The following is an 18,144-nucleotide window of genomic DNA, read 5'->3' on the forward strand; positions in this document are numbered from 1 at the left end:
CAAACAAATAAAGAATACACTCAATCTTTTCACTACGAAGTCTACTTTATTTTTTATATTCACTAGACACAACATTGCATCCTTCAACTCCCCAAACACCACCCAGCTAAGCTCCTCTGACCCTTTCATTGATTTACTGCCACATGGGTGATCCTGACACTCACAGTCTCCTCCTCCTGCATCTGAGATTCATCACGCGTATACAGACCCTTAACACACCTGGGCATGCGCGCTATATCCCCTGTGCATTGCATCAGTTACATCATCAGCGGCGGCTGGCACCGTTCCCGACAAAGGTAAGTATGTGACCGTGACACACCTTGAACTAGATACGGGCAAGAAGAGAAGATTTAAAGGCCCAAGAAAATCTTACAGCATTTTGATATTTTTCAGTATAATTGGGCATTAAGGAACCATTAGCAAACATGAGAATCTAGCACAATCCAGCACCAGGCAAGATCGTTAGGAGTATCTGAACTAGTCAGGGAACCACAGATGGAGTATCTTATCCAGCCATTGAACCACGGGGCTTCAATGCAAGAGTTCCTAAGCTGTATCATTGCCAGACTTCAGCAGGTGGTAGCTTCCTGATAATTCAACACTTTTCAAACATTTACAATCCTTGGATAATGAAGTAAGCTATGCAAACAAAAGGATAAGATTAGGTCTAGAAATGTGCAAGCATGTGTATAATAATATGTACATGTAGACTATATAAGAAAAGACTATCTTCAATGAGTCCTTCTTTAGCAGTCAGCATTGATCAAAGGCTGAGCTGAGTTATTCCGATCAATACTATGTCTGCAACAGCAGTACAGGTTGAAGCTACCTGACAAAATCTGGCGTGTGTTCCTGTCCTCTAAAATTTCTTCAATGTCTTCATCAATCACTCTGGAGAGCTCCAGCCACAGCACTCGTCAAGCTTAACTTCTCCCAGGAGGGAGCAACTCAGTTGACAGCTGTCCCTCAGTAATCACCTCCACTAGTTGTGCCTGCAGTCTCTGGTACAATATGTAACAACTTCATCCCTGTGACTCATCAAACAAATCTAGACAAATGATGGTGTAGGAGCACCTCTATACATAAGAAACGTGAGCAGGAATAGGCCATCCGGCCTGTCAAGCCTGCTCTGCCATTCAATGAGATCATGCTAATCTGTTGATAGGCTAATCTCCCTTAATCCCCCTACTTAATTCCACTATCTTGAAATTCTCTCCAAATCACACATTGTCTCACTTTGAAGATGTCATCATTACTGGGCTAGTATTTTGGAATTCATTTTCATTTTGGAAATACCATTACATCTTAGAAAAGTGCTTGTGTCATATAGTCATATAGCTCAGAGCAAGACCTTTGGCCCATGGATTCATGCTTACCATCACTACCTGTTTACATTAATCCCATTTTAGTTTTATCTTGCCCACGTTTCCATAGACTCTCCCAGATTCTACCACCGACCCACACATTTAGGGAAATTTACAATAGGCAACCTGCATATCTTTGGCATGTATTTGGAAACCAGAGCATCTGGATAAAACCGACACAGTTACAGGAAGGACATGTGAACTCCATATTGACAGCAATGGAGACCATGATCAAATCTGGGTTGCTGGAGCTGTGGGGTAGCAGGACTATGGTTACCAAATTATAGTGTGGTCATTGTTTTAATTCAATAATCATTAAGGACATTGTTATACCACAAATGTGATCATAAAACTGTAGTGATTTTAATGTTAGTGTATTGTAACAAATGGCTAATCAATCACACTCCAAAATAATTTCTCCCAGTGACCCGATTTGCAAAAGCAGTGAATAACAAGAGTCTGCAGACCAGTCAAATCCCAGTGTCTGTTCCTGCATTATGCTGAGTTCATTAAGGTTCTCATTCCTGCTCCCTTCCAGTGACCCCTGCTGGAACTCCATTGTGATGTTCCTGTTCACTGAGATGCCAGCCAAACCTCAGCAACAGTTAATGCACAAAAAACAACCAGTTCAGCAAAAAATTTGGAGCCTTATCAATTGCCATGGAACTGGACTCCAGCCAAGAGTCGAAATTTTTAGGCAAGTAATCACCACAAAGGCATTAAATAATTGTATTGAACAAAAGGCAGCGCAAATAACTTTGGTTTGGTCTGTTGTAGTAAAATAGAGTAGAAGAATACCTTCTGCTGTAGGACACAAGTCCTGTTTTGATTTGTAAAGTGTGTTTTCATGTGTTTCCAATGAAATCAAAGTGGCAGAGCAGGAGCAGCTGCAGGGAAAATTTCCTGTCTGAATAAACCAACCCTTTGATAGTGGTGAGTAGCAAGTGCCTTATACAACAGTGTGGCAACTTGAGACTTTCAGAATGAGCCAAACAGAGTGTAGGTGAACTGCACTGATCAGAAAGAGAATTAGTAGTTGTACAGGAATGTAAATTGGAACATTATAATTGGTCTTACTCACTAGGTGTTAAAATTTGATAAGATCTTATAAAGGGGTTGTCCCCTCCAATTTCATGTTTTAAAGCACAGTGAACGTTGGAGGAACTCAGCCGGTCTCACAGTGTCCATAGAGGTAAAGATATATTACCGACATTTCTGGCTGAGCCCTTCTTCATACCTCCTATGGATGCTGCGAGACCAGCTGAGTTCCTCCAGGATTTACTGTGAATTTTTACTGCAATCTCAGCATCTGCAGACTTCCATGTTTCACTCCCCTCACGTTTTAAATATCTGTTTATGTGGTTAGCAGTTAGTGTAACACTATTACACCACCAGCCACCTGTCCGTATGAAGTTTGTACATTCTCCCTGTGACTGAGGGTTTGCCCTGGGTGCTCCGGTTTCCTCCCTTTTCTCAAAATGTTCAGGGTTGTAGGTTAATTGGATTTAAATAGGTGGCAGGGGCTTGTGAGCCAGAAAGGCCTGTTATCATACTGTACGGCTCATTTAAATGTGGTCTGTTTCATTTCACAGTACTTGTAAAAACAAATACATTTTTAAATATAATTTCAATTTTTTATTTAAATTGCTATATTTATAGCAAATCTTTTTGTGGTGGAATTAAAAGCAGTATGATAGTATAAGTTGAGGTGAGCAGAATTTTATACAGATCTTCCTCATCAATAGGAGAAAAATTGTGAAAGCATCTCCTCGTACTGGCTCCATCGGGATAGTGGGAGTTATTGTAGTCCCTTTCACACCAAGCCTACGCCTGGAGGCCGACTACAAGTGTGGATGGAAAAATATAAATTTACCTTTCATGGAGCAGCCCTAAAAGGCAGCTCTTGCATTGCATTCATGTTGAGTGGCACCTCATAGTGCCCTCCGGAGATGTCGAAGGCGGAGCGACTGGTGCAGTGACGCTGCCTGTCATAAATACGTGGCAGAGCTATGGCAGTCTTCCCTACCCATAATACCCCATGCAGCTGGAACTGCTCTGTGATTCCCAGAATAGTTTTAGCTGTGTGGGGATTATAGTTAGGGAAGATGGCCATTGCTTTACTGCATTTTGAGCCACTGATAAGTGGCCCCGAAGGTCCAAGTGGCCCGGTGAGGTGCCAGAGTGGCCAGCGGGGCTGCCCGCACTGGCCCTCACCCTGAAGGCTCCCGCCGGCTGCCCCTGCCTTGACGACCCTGCCTTGATGACCCTGCCCTGACAGCTCCCACCTGCTGCTGATGCGCTGACAGCCCCCACTGCCCTGACAGCTCCAACTACCCCATTTCCCCCCCCCCCCCGACTTGACAGCTCCCACCTACCATCCCTGCCATGAGGGTGTCATGGGGTGAGTGGGTGGGAGAGAGAGGGGAGATAGGTTTCTGGTTGACAGCATCATCGTGATGTCATCAGCCCACCCCTAGCCATCCGCTTGCATTCAGATGGGGTGGCAGAGTGCAGCACTCCACAGATGATTCTTCCCCAAGAGGGATTGTAGCCGGCACCTTGGAGCAGGCTTCAGCGTATTCATAGAGGTAAGTCTCCCAATGTAAGGGCAGAGAATCTCCGCCTTTACAGTCGAGCTTTTTCACTGCATGAAAGGGCTCTCTGTGGCATCAGGATAATGGGACAACAGGAAATGGAAGGTGGTTCAGAGGCCCAAAATAACTGGTAGTATATAGATCATTTATCACCAACCCATCCAGATGATATTCCTATTCAAATTGAATGCCACTCAAAAGACCATTTCTCTGAAAGCATACTTACTAATTCATCCCCTAATTCCTTGTGTGTCCGACGTACCAGCAGTAACATCAGGCATGTGTCTTTCATTTTGCATTTTCACTGCACTCACCTTGTGAAGTTTCCCTGGAGAAGGTGTAATGCCAGATACTTGGGGTTTCATGGACTGAGCTCAGAGATCCTTCCCAGTTTATTGTCTCCGACTTTTATTCAATGTTGTGTTATGATTAGCACTGAAGCATTGACTTGAATTTGTTTGTTGTTATAAATTTTTGAAAGTATTCCAAGTGGTTGGTCCTTCAGGGTACCAGATGTATATGTCTTGAGAGTCCAAGGACTTGGCTTTGCTTGAAATCTCATTAATGCTATCTTGAGGGAATTGAATGTATGCATATATTGTGAACATGCTGAGAAATGATAGACTGAAGAAGAAATAATATGACACAGAAAAAAAAAATCCTATCTTGTTAAAGGACTTTTTTCTCCAGCATTTTTTTAATTGATGCACGTTCCAGCAACTGCCGTATCTTGTGCCTCCATTAATAATAGCCAGTTTATTTTATGTAATTCTTTAATTCTCCCTAACCCTAATCTAATGTGAAGACTTTGGAAAGGTATAGAAGAAATTTGCCAGGATATTTCTTGGTATAGAGGGTCTGAGTTATGGAGAGAAGCTGGACAAGCTTGACTTGTTTCCTCTGGAGTGTTGGAGTCTGAGGGGTGACCTAACTGTCCCGCATCGGACTTGTCAGTCACCAACGAGCCTGCAGCAGACGTGGACATACCCCTCCATAAATCTTCGTCCGTGAAGCCAAGCCGAAGAAGAACCAGACTGTGTCCACTACCTTTTGCAGGTGTTTACACTCAGCAGTATTGGAGTCCCCATATCAGACCATGATGCAGCTGGTCAGCACACTTTCCACCACACATCTATAGAAATTTGCCAGGGATTCCAATGTTATGCTGAACCAATGTAAACTGAGGAAATAGAAGTGCTGACGTGCTTTCACAATGCCATTAGTGTGTTGGGTCCAGGAAAGATCCTCCGAGATAGTGACTTCCAAAAACTTAAATTTGCTCACCCTCTCCACCTCTGATTCATAGCTCTGGTTTTCCCTTCCTGAAGTCAACAATCAGCTGCTTGGTTTTGTTGACATTGAGTGTGAGGTTGTTGTTGGTGTAATATTTGGCTAAGCTTTAAATCTCCTTCCTATATGCTGACTCGTCACCCCTTTTTATACAACCCACTACCATGATATTGTCAGCAAATGTGCAGATGTTGTTGCCGAACAGAGCTACACAGTCATAGGTGTAATGCAAGTAGAGCAAGGGGATAAGAGCACAGCCCTGTGGTGCTCCAGTACTGATGGAGGTTGTAGATAGATGTTTTTACCAACCATCACTAATTGTAGTCTGGAGGTGAGGAGATCAAAAATCCAATTACACAGTGGAGTGTTGAGTCCCAGGTCTTGGAGTTTGCTGATCAGCTTTGAGGAGATGGTGGTGTTAAATGATGAACTGTAGCTGATAAAGAGCACCCTGGTGTATGCATCTTTGCTGTCCAGTTTGCCAGGGCTTTGTTTAGAGCCAGTGAGATGGCATCCACCATAGATCTGTTGTTGCGGTAGGCGAATTGGAACGGATCCACGGGAGCTGAAGATGCTTCATCAACAGCCTTTCAAAACACTTCACTGTTGATGTGAGGGCCACTGGTTGGTATTAGTTAGACATTCAGTTGTAGAATTCCTCTTTTAAACCACCTATGCTGCTAGAAGTAGCCAATCAGGTTACTTGTCAGGAACAATAAGAATACGTGCCAGACGACAGGATGTTTTGAAGCTTGTTAAATAATGGTCATGATTAAATATTCAGTTCAATTGATGGTCAGAGGAGGCTTCAGGCTGGCATAATTGATAGTCTTTCTCTGTTCTACATTGACAGTTCCCTCGGGGCAGGAGCTAACCGAGCTGTTAACTTTGACGGATCAAGCACCACAAATTGTGATGAAGCTGATTGAGGCCTTGGAGAAGCAAGGTATGGACATTAAGAATTCTCTCACTTACTTTGTTTTGGTAAATTGCAGATGTATTCTAGCACAGACACAAACCAGTAAGGTCATCACCAAAATATAACTTAATTGTTTATTTTTTTGCATCAACGTTAGAGGATTTGTGCTCCATTCCACACAGAGGGCTGCAACACTGGTCTTCAAGTTAAACCAGGAAGTGCTAGAAGCCCTCAGAAGTTCAGCAGGTTACCCATGAAAGGAAAAATAGAGTTAGTATTTCAGGTCAAAGATTCAATCAAGTTGGGAACACCCACTTGGCCCCCACTAGATCTTTAAAGGTCAAAAAAAAAACAAAGCCATATGGCAACGTGACTAAATTCTGCTGAATGTCTGGGCCGCTGAAAGATTTCTGCCATTTCTTGCCTTGAAGAAAAGTCTTTACCTGGACAGGAAGTGCATTACAAGGTTTTGTCACAAAATGATGGAGCCAAAAGTTCCCCGCAAAAACTAAAAATTGTGAACATTTGTTGTGTTGGGAAAATATTAGGTTCGGTGGGTTCACAGAGAGACGGGTCTGGTCACCAGTGTTACAAACAAAGTTAACTTCATTCAACATAAAGGAAACAAACAGGAGACATCAAACATTACAATTACTCTACTACATATAAACATTCACGTCGAACCCAAGTTGGACTCTGATACTAGTAGCCGCCTATCTTCTACGTTGTGCAAGACAAAAACTATAACGGTGTCTCCGATACCGGTGACTGCTTACCCTACCACACTCTCCTGCATGCTCACAGACAGGGACTTCAGCAGGCACTCCCAATCCCTGTACCTTGGTTGTAGTTCAGTATTGATTAATATACAGTTACTATACTCTAACAAGACAGGGACTTAAACGCACGCTCTTGGTTCTCTGTACCAACTGGGGGGATGGGGGTGATGTGCTGGGACAGCAATGCCATAGTCCCTCTCTAAGTGTAGAGCACACCTTACCAACTACTCCTCCAGCAACGTCCACAGTTAAGTGTCCTGGGGTGTTCGTAGTCGGGACCAAGGTGCAGAGAGCACGAACTGTTGCATGTGTTAGGATTTAGATAGATCTAAGCTGGGCGTATGGCCAGTGATGACGCCGCATCATCCAGATGAGCCAATGGTAAGGTGTGCGAAGTCAAACCTTGATTGGTAGGTGATGCGACTTCCGACTAGGGAGGTCATGTGATGCCTTGGAAGACATACCAATCACTAACACGCAATTACTAAAGGGTTTCTAAACTACAAAATCTTAATGAAATGCTGTAATTACAGAAAGTGTGCCTAAAACTGTGCAAATTAAGAGAAATGGTATATGTACAAGTGCCTTCTGTATGAGCAATAAGGTGCATTATCAAACTAATGTATTTGAAAATGACAACACCTCACCAGCTCCCCCCACCCACACCAAACAGGGTCATTGTGTTCCCGTTGGAGCAGGGTGCTGGGAACTGCTCCCCAGTGTAAGAGGGGAGAGGAAAAGAAAGAAAATGGTCTGTTCACATGCCTGGTTTCTCCAGCTTAGCTGGTGTATATGTGCACCTGTGCGACCAACATCTGTAGTCATCCATGAGGTGGCAGAGACTTCTCTTGGTCAGCGCATCCCACGCTTTGGCTTCACATTTTGGCATTCCCTTGGCACAGATCACAGGTGCCCATCACCGTAATATCCCATGGTGAAGCAGGGGACAGGCCAGCTAAGAAATGAAAGTGACGATGTTCTAACAGGCCACAGTTTGCCTGTGGTAGTTTGCCAACCCCTCCATCCCGAAACAAAGGCCTGCCCACTTGAAGCACCCATCAGCAACCTGTGTTCCTGTATCTCCTGGGAGAACCCCATCTTTCTGGGCTGTTGTCTGATACCAGGATGCTGCTCCTGCTCATGTTCCCTTTCAATGGATGCCCTATATGCCTGTGTTGGTTCTCTGTAATGATAGCCAGGAGGAGCCAGGGCTGCGAATTGGCTGTGAATAAAGGTTCCTGAAGCACCCACCCCATGAGGAAATAGTAACGAGGCCTTTTCAAACTGCTGTGTAAAGTGGGGTTAACCAGGCAGTTAGAAATGGTCTGACCCAGTTAACCCCATTGGAATCTAACCAGGTTCCTGACCTACCTCAGAGGTAGTCAGGGAACTCGGTTAAACTTAGCTAGGTCGCGTCCACAGCCGATTTGAAAACAAAAATTGCTGACTCGCTTATTCCTGAGACATCAGCGCTTACGTGCGTCACCGGGCAGCTAGCATCCAAACATCCAGCAGTACTTCCAGTGAATAAGTGACACATCATTGCCAGGTTGGTGATTTAATTGGTAGATCCCCCTGCAATTTAAACTGTTATGGGGAGGACGGGAGGGATGTTGCCATTACCAAGTGGTTACTATATATATATATATTTACAAACATTTCCTGGTAGTGGATGATCTGCAACATGGTAATTAAAAGCTGATATTACAAGTTCCTGAGACTCAGCTGAGGTGAAAGATGTTAGTGAAGAATAAATGCCACAGCTCAGGTTTCAATTAAAAAGCTCCATAACAAAGGCTGTAATTAAAAGGTGCAAGACAAAGGATGTGAATGTGGTTCAGCTGAAAGAGTCTGTGAAGTGAAGTTCCTGTGTAAAAGGTTCATACCAACATCTTCTGCTGCTAGCTGAAAGTTTCCTATACAGTTCATAACAACAGCAGCTCCTGCTGCTATAATGAGCTGGGGCTGATGGCTGGAAGATCATGAAAATCAGTGAGGGAAATCACAGCAGTCTGTTTGGTGCTTGACTCTCGAGCATGCGCCAACTGAACGCCAATATGTGAACCCACTGAGCATGCACCAACCAAAGACTCGCACATTTTGGCTTTTACATTCCCTGTATCCCTGTTATAGTTTGTGAAATACAACATTTGATTAAAAAGTTTGCTTTAAGTCTTTGGTGCTCCACGCGCGTGGGCAAAATTTCGACTTATGTCCATTTTGAGATGTGACCGCTCCTTCGGTCCCATTTACAGTCCTGACTTGTGGACTACCTGTATAGACATTCACCTTGGACCTAGGTTGGACTCTGATACCATTTGCTGCCTATCTTCTACATTGTACAAGACTAAATTATAATGGTGTAAGCGGGCACAAGGACTCTGATACTAGGGACTACTTATCCTATCACACTTTCCTGCATGAGTACACAATCACAGACAGGGATTTCATCAGTCTCAATCCCTGTACCTCAGGGTACAGCTCAGTATTAAGTAATATACGGTTACTATCAACAGGGACTTAAACCCACACACCCGGTTCCCTGTACCAATGGTAGGGCAGCTCAATGTTAAGTACTGCCAAACAATACTGTAGTCTTGCTCTAAGTGTAGTGCACAGCTTACCAATGACTCCTCTTGCAATGTTCACAGTTAAATGCAGTATTCGTAGTCAAGAACAAGGAGCAGAGAGAGCAAACTGTAGCATGTGTTAGAATTTATAGGGTTCTAAAGGAGGCCTGCTTCCTTCACCTGCCATGTGCCACTGGTGGCATAACACTGCTGTTGGGCAAAGGTTGTGAGCATTTTCCACTGCTCTGGTCCCAGGCTCTACCAGGCTTTTTGTATATCTTTGTATTGTATATACGTAAGGAGCACTATGTTTGTGGAAGTGGCTCACTAAGATCTGAGTTCATACCACAGCTCTGCAGCTGGTTTCTGGAAAGTGTAATTGTGGTGCGCCATCGGGCATAAAATCAGACACAAAACATAAACTTCCACAGAGCTGGCTGTGAGAATGGCTGTGCTGGCTCTAAGACTGACCTCGAGGAGCTGGATCGAGCTTATATCCCGGAGGGTGATTGGCAGCCAACCGGGTAGGACTTGCTCCATTCAGGTCAGCTGATTGACAGCCAGCCAGGTGTTGCCTTGTCCTGCAGTGTTCTTCTGCAGGTACACAGGTTGCCCCCTACAGTAGGGTAGTGGTGTAGCACCACAGTAACATGTTTAAAAACTCATTGTGTTGGATGGATGAAATTTCTTTGCCAGTTGTTAGAAGGGAATTATTGTGCCCATACATAGTAGATAACCTGGCATTCTTCCAGCATCGCTTTTTATCCCTTTTCTAACTGAATTTGAGCTTGACAGCAGCACCCATTGCGTTTCCTGGCTGCCACCTTTGTGAACTCACGTTTCACTCCTTTCAAGATTCAAGAATAGCCATGCTAATAAAACAAAAAATGTGATGTTACACAAATTTCCTTTAGTGTACCATAAGATGGACAAAGATTTGCTATCAGTGGTTATTGCACAGTGCCCCTTGCAGCCAGAGAAAGAGAAGAAAAAGAATGTCCACCCACCGCCCAAGTCACTGAATGTCCATGGCTTCACCTCCAGGGCTCCTGCAGCCTCCACAGCCTTCAGTCCAAACCATCAGCAATGCAAACTCTGGACGCAAACCTCTGATACAAGCCTCCAATACCCTTGGCACCCTCTTGTATCTCGATTCTGTTACCTCATTCCCTTTCAGCCAGTCTCTAGAAAGATCAGAGCCTGGTGTGAGTCCTCTGACCACAGTCGCCAGTAGCCTGCAGCCTGTGTGGGTTTCCTACCTTGAGTCACCAAGAGCCTGTGAGGTTTTTCAGCCTCAGAGCCCCTCACTGGTACTCCGCCGAGGCCACTGTACTGTAGGTCGTCTCCTCTGGCTCTCCTTCTCAAACAAGGGGGTTGTCTCCCCACTTGCTGATGTCCTGCACCAGTCCTCTGCTTCCCCGAAGTCTGCAACCCATCATGGCAGCTGGTGAACACAGGAGCAGCCATCTTGGGGCCCAGACCCTATGATAGCGAGATTTTAAAATAAACCACTGTCAGCTCCTTGATCATGCCATTTAGAGTCTTCACAGAGCCAATGGCTGACGGACTGGGCAGTTGGACCCTTCAGGTGAGCACTCTATCTCCGGTTCTTGCTATCTATGTGTCTGTACCAGCAGCAGCGCCACCATTTAAATTTTTTTTAACATTTATTTTTCCTTTAAATATCCGTAAACCAAATTGATGCCATTCTCTGATGTCTGTGATATAAAGAAAACAGAGAAGAGCGCTGACAAATTGACAATCCTCAACAATGCAGTGTCTCAATAAAAAATCCTGCAGGTGTTACAAACCATTGAGGTTGTCTGAACTTCCATCCTCTCAATGTTGTGAGGAGAGATACTGAAATGTCATTTTCTGCTTTTTCCCTTCCTTAATTTTGCATTTTAAATGTCAGTCTGTGTGGAATTTCTCTAAACGTTAATGTAATGAACAGGGAATTCTCGATCGACTTATTTTCTTCCTTCTGCTTCTCCTCGTATTGTCTGTTCTGCCATGGACCTGTCCCTGATGGGATGCTGAACAACTCCCTCAGTCCTCTGAGAAAGATGTGTCAGTAACTAGCAAATTTATAATCATTTGTTAATCTGTTATGTAATGTCTTACTGAATTTTCAGTAAGACATTGCTGAATTTTCACTCTCCTTTTTGATCTTCCTATTTATGATCCCAGACAATCAGTCCTTGGTTGCGACTTCATTGTTATTCCCCTGTTTCCTCATCTCAGTGATGTCTGACCCTCACGGTACTCCCTACTTCTGAACCTACAGTATTCCAGTCAGCAACTACTAACACTAGCACTTCCACTACCACCAAGTTTTCTGACAAGAACAATGCTGTTGTAATCTGGTAAATTTACCTCTACCTCACTGAGGCTGAAGACCAACTCAATGACATGCCCTCTTACCTCCCACTAGACCATAACTCCATCATTGCACATCAGGCCATTGCCTCCTTGACGATGACTGACATTTCCTCTGGAGATCCCACCTCCTCCACAACCTCCTGCATCATGTTATCCTGCCCCACACAGCTTCCCGACAGCGTTCACAAGCAGGACTGTTTGGGTCGACACACCACTTCTTATTCCACACATAGAACTTTGGGAGACAGCTATTTGTAGTGAGATACAATTTTAATTATAATGGTGTGGTGCACTGTTAGACAGAATCAGACACACACAAGATAAAGACTGTACAACAGGCTTAATCCACAAAGACTTCCACAGAGCCAAGCTGGCTGTGGCTGCAGCAACTCTGTGCGAGGCCTCGGGAGGCTGGCGCAGGCTTATATCCTGGAGGGTGATTGACATCCAACTGGGTGGGGCTTGATCCATTCAGTTCAACTGATTGACAGCCGGCCAGGTGTTGTCCTGTCCCCTTACACTCCTGCAGATACAGTAGGCCGGTGGTGTACCAGCACAAATGGATAGGGCTGGTGTTGAGGTGACAATGCAGAAAAATATTCATTTGCTGTTTCCTCATTTCTCTCACAAAAAAAAACAAAGACATGACAAAGTAAATTTTAACCAGCTAATTCAATTTTCTGAGAAAATTTGAAAGGGGGACCTAGGTCTCATGTCCAAAGTTATAAAGTGGAACTGTGGTGCAACAAAAGTGCATTCCAATTGTCTTAGAATATATATGGGATCCACCAGAGACTGTTCCCAAACACAAGACACTATTGTAGTTTTTCGAATACATTGCCGTCAGGAAGAGCAGTCAGTTATGTTTTTTTTTTCTATTTTGAAAGAACAGTACATTTTGATCAAGTTTATTTCCATCATGTGTCACTTTATAATTGTGTGGGGTTAGAGGTTTCAGGTAGAACAGTGGATGGATCAGATTCTAGACTTGGACCTGAGCTGGAAACTTAATGGAAGAATTTTAAAAGGGAAATTATTCTGTTCATGTGCACCTGAATCAGTCCCAGGGGCGCATCCATGCATTTTCATTGACATAGAATAATACGCTGTGAATGTGTAATATTCTAAGATGTAGATCTGCCGGATGAGATTCTGTGCCAGAAGAGCAGAAACAGCTGACATGCCCTTCAAATTCTTCAACCAGTCTGAGATTCCAGTTCAAAAAGTCCTGAAGGGAGAAGGCTCCATCTGAATGACTGCAACGCCCACTCATATGGGCAGAGACCTTTCCAACATTTAGGGTGATATGGGTAATTATTTTAACTTGTGGCAATTTGAAGTGGTTTCATGAAATCCTTATAATGGCACATTGTCTTCCTCATATTTATTATGTAGCTAATCTTGAGTGCGAAACCTACCCTTAGAGGTCATTTCTTTGGAATCAAAATACTGCACATTCAAATAAATGGACCTGCAGGGTTCAGACTAAATGGCAGACCATTGAAATATAGTATCTACTCCGCTGTAGAAATCTTGTAGTTGACATTGCATCCTCTGTTCAATTGATTATTTTCTCGGTGACATTCATTTTTAGAAACCGAAACAAGAAGAATGAATGTAAAATGTATTTATCACTTTCAGATGTACTGTAAAAGGTAATTTGAAGTCAATGGGGACTTTGAGCGATGTGACAGAGCAAGTAGTATATTGAGTATTATAGCATAGTGCGATCATATCTAATAATCAAATATTTCCCACTGTGCCAATAATCTGTGGGCTTATTTGCCCCAAACCTAAATGTAGCCTCAATGTAAAAGGAAGTGGTGATGACTGGTGTGAGGGTTTCCTACTTTCCCATACTTCACCGGAACTATCCAAAGTGAAGGACCACAGTTCAAGCCTGATAAATCCAGGCAAAAGACTGATTAATCCTGGCTGTCTATCCCAGGCACCCAAGGAGTAATTTAAATGTGCAGGCACCCGTCAGAGGCAGTGAGCTTCATCTATCTAATTGTGGAAAGTTCATGGTGATGGTGACTGCGGGTTCAGTTGATGTTCTTATTTCTATTGTTGCTCCATGTATTGATTTTATTCTCACAAGAATTGAACTTTGTTCACTTTCCCTGATAGGTGCAGACAATGAAAGTCTCTACAGACCTCCTCCTGGATCACCCAGTGGTTTGGAGATCAAGGAAGCTCTAGAAATTGGTAAGGTATTAAGGACTGCAAATCAGCTAAAACTGATTTCTTTAATTTTGTAAGGAATCAAACTGGCCCTTAAAATTGGATTTGCCTCTGCATTGTTCTCCTCCTTGGATATAACACCATGCAGGTTAAAACCCTTCCTGTAACTTGTCCAAAATGGCACTATTTAATGTTTGAACCTGATCATCAAATCATCAAATTTGTTGATTTAATAACCTTTATTAATGCCAATTTAAACCAGGGTTGATTGTCTCCTGTATGATGTTGTTCATCATTTATTCTTGAGTAAGACCATGATATCTCATGTTTAAGCATTGGGATGTGTACAAAGGTGACTGATGTGGGTAGAAAGATCTATGCACATCCATTGGCTCCTGTACAGCTATCCTGTAGCCATCTGGATTAACAAAAGTGTTGTCGTTGCTCAAGTCTTACAATGCACAGAATGAGAAGCAAAACTAAGCCCCCCAGTATAAACTAAGACCCCAGTATAAACTAAGCCCCCCAGTATAACTAAGACCCCAGTATAAACTAAGACCCCAGTATAAACTAAGACCCCAGTATAAACTAAGACCCCAGTATAAACTAAGACCCCAGTATAAACTAAGACCCCAGTATAAACTTCTTTGGCTTGGCTTCGCGGACGAAGATTTATGAAGGGGGTAAAAGTCCACGTCAGCTGCAGGCTCGTTTGTGGCTGACAAGTCCGATGCGGGACAGGCAGACACGGTTGCAGCGGCTGCAGGGGAAAATTGGTTGGTTGGGGTTGGGTGTTGGGTTTTTCCTCCTTTGCCTTTTGTCAGTGAGGTGGGCTCTGCGGTCTTCTTCAAAGAAGGTTGCTGCCCGCCAAACTGTAAGGCGCCAAGATGCACGGTTTGAGGCGATATCAGCCCACTGGCGGTGGTCAATGTGGCAGGCACCAAGAGATTTCTTTAGGCAGTCCTTGTACCTTTTCTTTGGTGCACCTCTGTCACAGTGGCCAGTGGAGAGCTCGCCATATAACACGATCTTGGGAAGGCAATGGTCCTCCATTCTGGAGACGTGACCCATCCAGCGCAGCTGGATCTTCAGCAGCATGGACTCGATGCTGTCGACCTCTGCCATCTCGAGTACTTCGACGTTAGGGATGAAAGCGCTCCAATGGATGTTGAGGATGGAGCGGAGACAACGCTGGTGGAAGCGTTCTAGGAGCCGTATAAACCAAGACCCCAGTATAAACTAAGCCCCCCAGTATAAACTAAGCCCCCAGTATAAACTAAGCCCCCCAGTATAAACTAAGCCCCCCAGTATAAACTAAGCCCCCCAGTATAATCTAACCCCCCCAGTATAAACTAAGACCCCAGTATAAACTAAGCCCCCCAGTAAAAATACTTGATACTGAATTGAATGACCTCAAGATTTCACTTGCGATATTATCTTACTTGATTCAAAAGTCATTTGTAGAAGATAGTTGTGGAATAAGTGCAAGTTCCATGATGTCTGCAAATTTCTGCTCAGGTACCCCCATACATCTGAAGAACCCCTCAGAATTAGAACTTATTGCCATGAAATTTGGAGTTTTGCGGTGGCAATCACAGTGGAAATATTGATATTATAACCATCTTATTGCATTACTATAAAAAATAAAAATAATAGTCAATAAGGGGTATTATAGCATAGTGCGATTATTTAGGAATCTGATGGCAGTGGAAAAGAAACTATTCTTGTCCCACTGAGTACTCATCTTTAGGCGCCCGTATCTTTTCCCCGATGGTAGCAGAGTGAAGAGAGCATGGTCTAGGTGGTGGGGGACTTTGAGGATAGAAGCTGCTTTTTTAAGACATCTCCTCATATAGATGTCCTTGATGAAGTGAAATCTGTTGCCTGTGATGGCGCAGGCCGAGTTAACAACCCTCTAGAGTTTTTTCTTGTCCTGAGAGTTGGTGCCTCCATACCTGGCAGTGATGCAACCAGCCAGAATGCACTCCACGATAAATCTTTAAAAGTTTTCAAGAGTTTTTGGTGACTTACCGAATTTCCTCACACACCTCACAAAGTATAGCTGCTGGCAGGCCTTCTTTGTGATTGCATTGACATGAAGGTTTCAGGACAGATCCTCAGAGATGTTGACACCCAGGAATTTGAAGCTCTTGACCCTCTCCACTATTGAGCCCTTGATGAGGAATGGGTCGACTTCCCCTAACTTCCTTCTGAAGTCCACAATCATCTCCTTGGTTTTGCTGAGGTTGACCGCAAGGTTGTTGTCATGACACTATTCAATGAACTGATCTATCTCCTTTCTGACGCTTCCTACTTACATTTATGATTCTGCCAACAACTGTGGTGTCATCGGCAAACTTGTAGATGGCACTGGAATTGTGCCTGGTCACACAGTCATGGGTGTAATAACAAGAAGAGTAGTGGGCTAAGCATATATCCTTGCGATGCGTCTGTGTGGATGATCAGTGAAGAGGTGATGTTGTTTTCAATTTATATTGACTGTGGTCTTCCGATGAGAAAGTCAAGGATTCAGTTGCAGAGTTAGGTACACAGGTTTAGAGTTTAAGCTTTTTGACCAACACTGAGGAAATAATGGTACTGAAGGCTGAACTGCAGTCAATGAAGACCATGTATGAGTTGCTGTTTTCGAGGTGATCCAGAGCTGAGTGGAGAGCCAGTGATCTTGCATCTGCCGAGGAGCGATTGTGAAGATAGGTGAATTGCAGTGGGTCCAGATCTTTGCTTACGTATGTGTTAATTCTGGCCATGACCAGCACCTCAAAACATTTCATCACAGTAGAGGTTAGTGCTACTGGGCGATAGTCGTTGAGGCAGCCCATGCTACTCTTCTTGGGTGCTGGGATGATTGATGCCCTTTTGAAGCAGGTGGCAACCTTTTACTGCAGAAATGAGAGGTTAAAAATGCCTGTGAGCACTCCAGCCAGTTGATTGGTGCAGATTTTCAGTACCCTGCCAGGTACGCTGTCGGGGCCTGATGCCTTGTTAGGGTTCACCCTCTTGAATGATGTTCTGACGTTGCCTCAGAGACAGATATCACAGGGTCCTCAGGGGATTCTAGTAAGCACTCTTTGGTTCTTCTCAAAGCGGGCATAGAAGATGTTCAGCTCATCGGGTAGTGAAGCATCACAGCCAACTATAGTGTTTGCCTTCATTCCTTGCCATAGCTGGCGTGCATCCATCTCCACTTTTAGCTTCCTCTGGAATTGCCCCTGATAAGAACAGTAAAATTTGAAAGCTAATAATAATAGCTAGAAGCCATGGAAGTGATCCCCACATTCACCACTACTCCTGGATGACCATCCCTTTGATAACTAGTCTGGTCCTGTCCGAGACCAACTCTGATTTCCACTCCTTATCCCTTGCTTACATTTATTATTAAGCTTCCCTTTGCTATCTCTGCCTCAAGCTCCAGCAGTCAGCCCATAAAAAGTAGGAAGAAACCAGAACACTAAGCAGATGCCCATGTGTTAGTATAAATAATTGCAAACTCCACGTGGACATCATTGAGGACAGTGTGGTGACTGCCAGATAGGTGCTACGTTAACCATTAAAAGAACACACTCATCTGTTCTTCACTACAAAAAAAGCATTGACATTTGATTATTCTCTTGATAATCACCTCCTTCTCTCTAGACCCTGTGTAAGTGTGTAAACTCTATGCTGTTCGAACTCCCTATGCCAGCCTATTTACATTTCTTGCGTGTTGCCCTGTGCAAGTCATCAGCGGCAACTGGGCATGTGCATTATAGCAGTGACAGGCTCTGCTCTAGATCCATGCAATCCCGACAGCTTCCCACCCCCACCCAAGTCTCCAGGTCATGCGACAAGGCAACTGACTTGATCTGTCCCATTAGATAACAGTCCAGCAGGATGACATTCCAACCCAATTTAGTCCAATACCGCAAGACTGCCGGGGTCCAGCTGTTTCTTTGGAGTTAGTAGTGACGAAGTAAGCTGATGGTCAATATATGCTGGCTTCACCTGATTAATGGAGACAGTCAGGCTTCCCATTCCACTGGATCATAAAACTTTTTGGGTGAC

General features: G+C 44.0%; 1 protein-coding gene across 12 annotated transcripts in view; it reads left to right on the plus strand.

Annotated features, from left to right (window-relative positions):
- Positions 1-18,144, plus strand: part of pik3r3b (phosphoinositide-3-kinase, regulatory subunit 3b (gamma)) — a 582,698-nt gene that overhangs the window by 151,489 nt on the left and 413,065 nt on the right. For all 12 annotated transcript variants that reach the window (XM_069938742.1, XM_069938746.1, XM_069938750.1 and 9 more), the window contains 2 exons: positions 6,102-6,194; positions 14,029-14,106. In XM_069938742.1, coding sequence (XP_069794843.1) covers positions 6,102-6,194; positions 14,029-14,106 — 171 coding nt within the window. The remainder of the gene's footprint in view (positions 1-6,101; positions 6,195-14,028; positions 14,107-18,144) is intronic.

This window comes from Narcine bancroftii, chromosome 5, assembly GCF_036971445.1.
Source record: "Narcine bancroftii isolate sNarBan1 chromosome 5, sNarBan1.hap1, whole genome shotgun sequence".
NCBI classification, from domain to species: Eukaryota; Metazoa; Chordata; class Chondrichthyes; order Torpediniformes; family Narcinidae; genus Narcine; species Narcine bancroftii.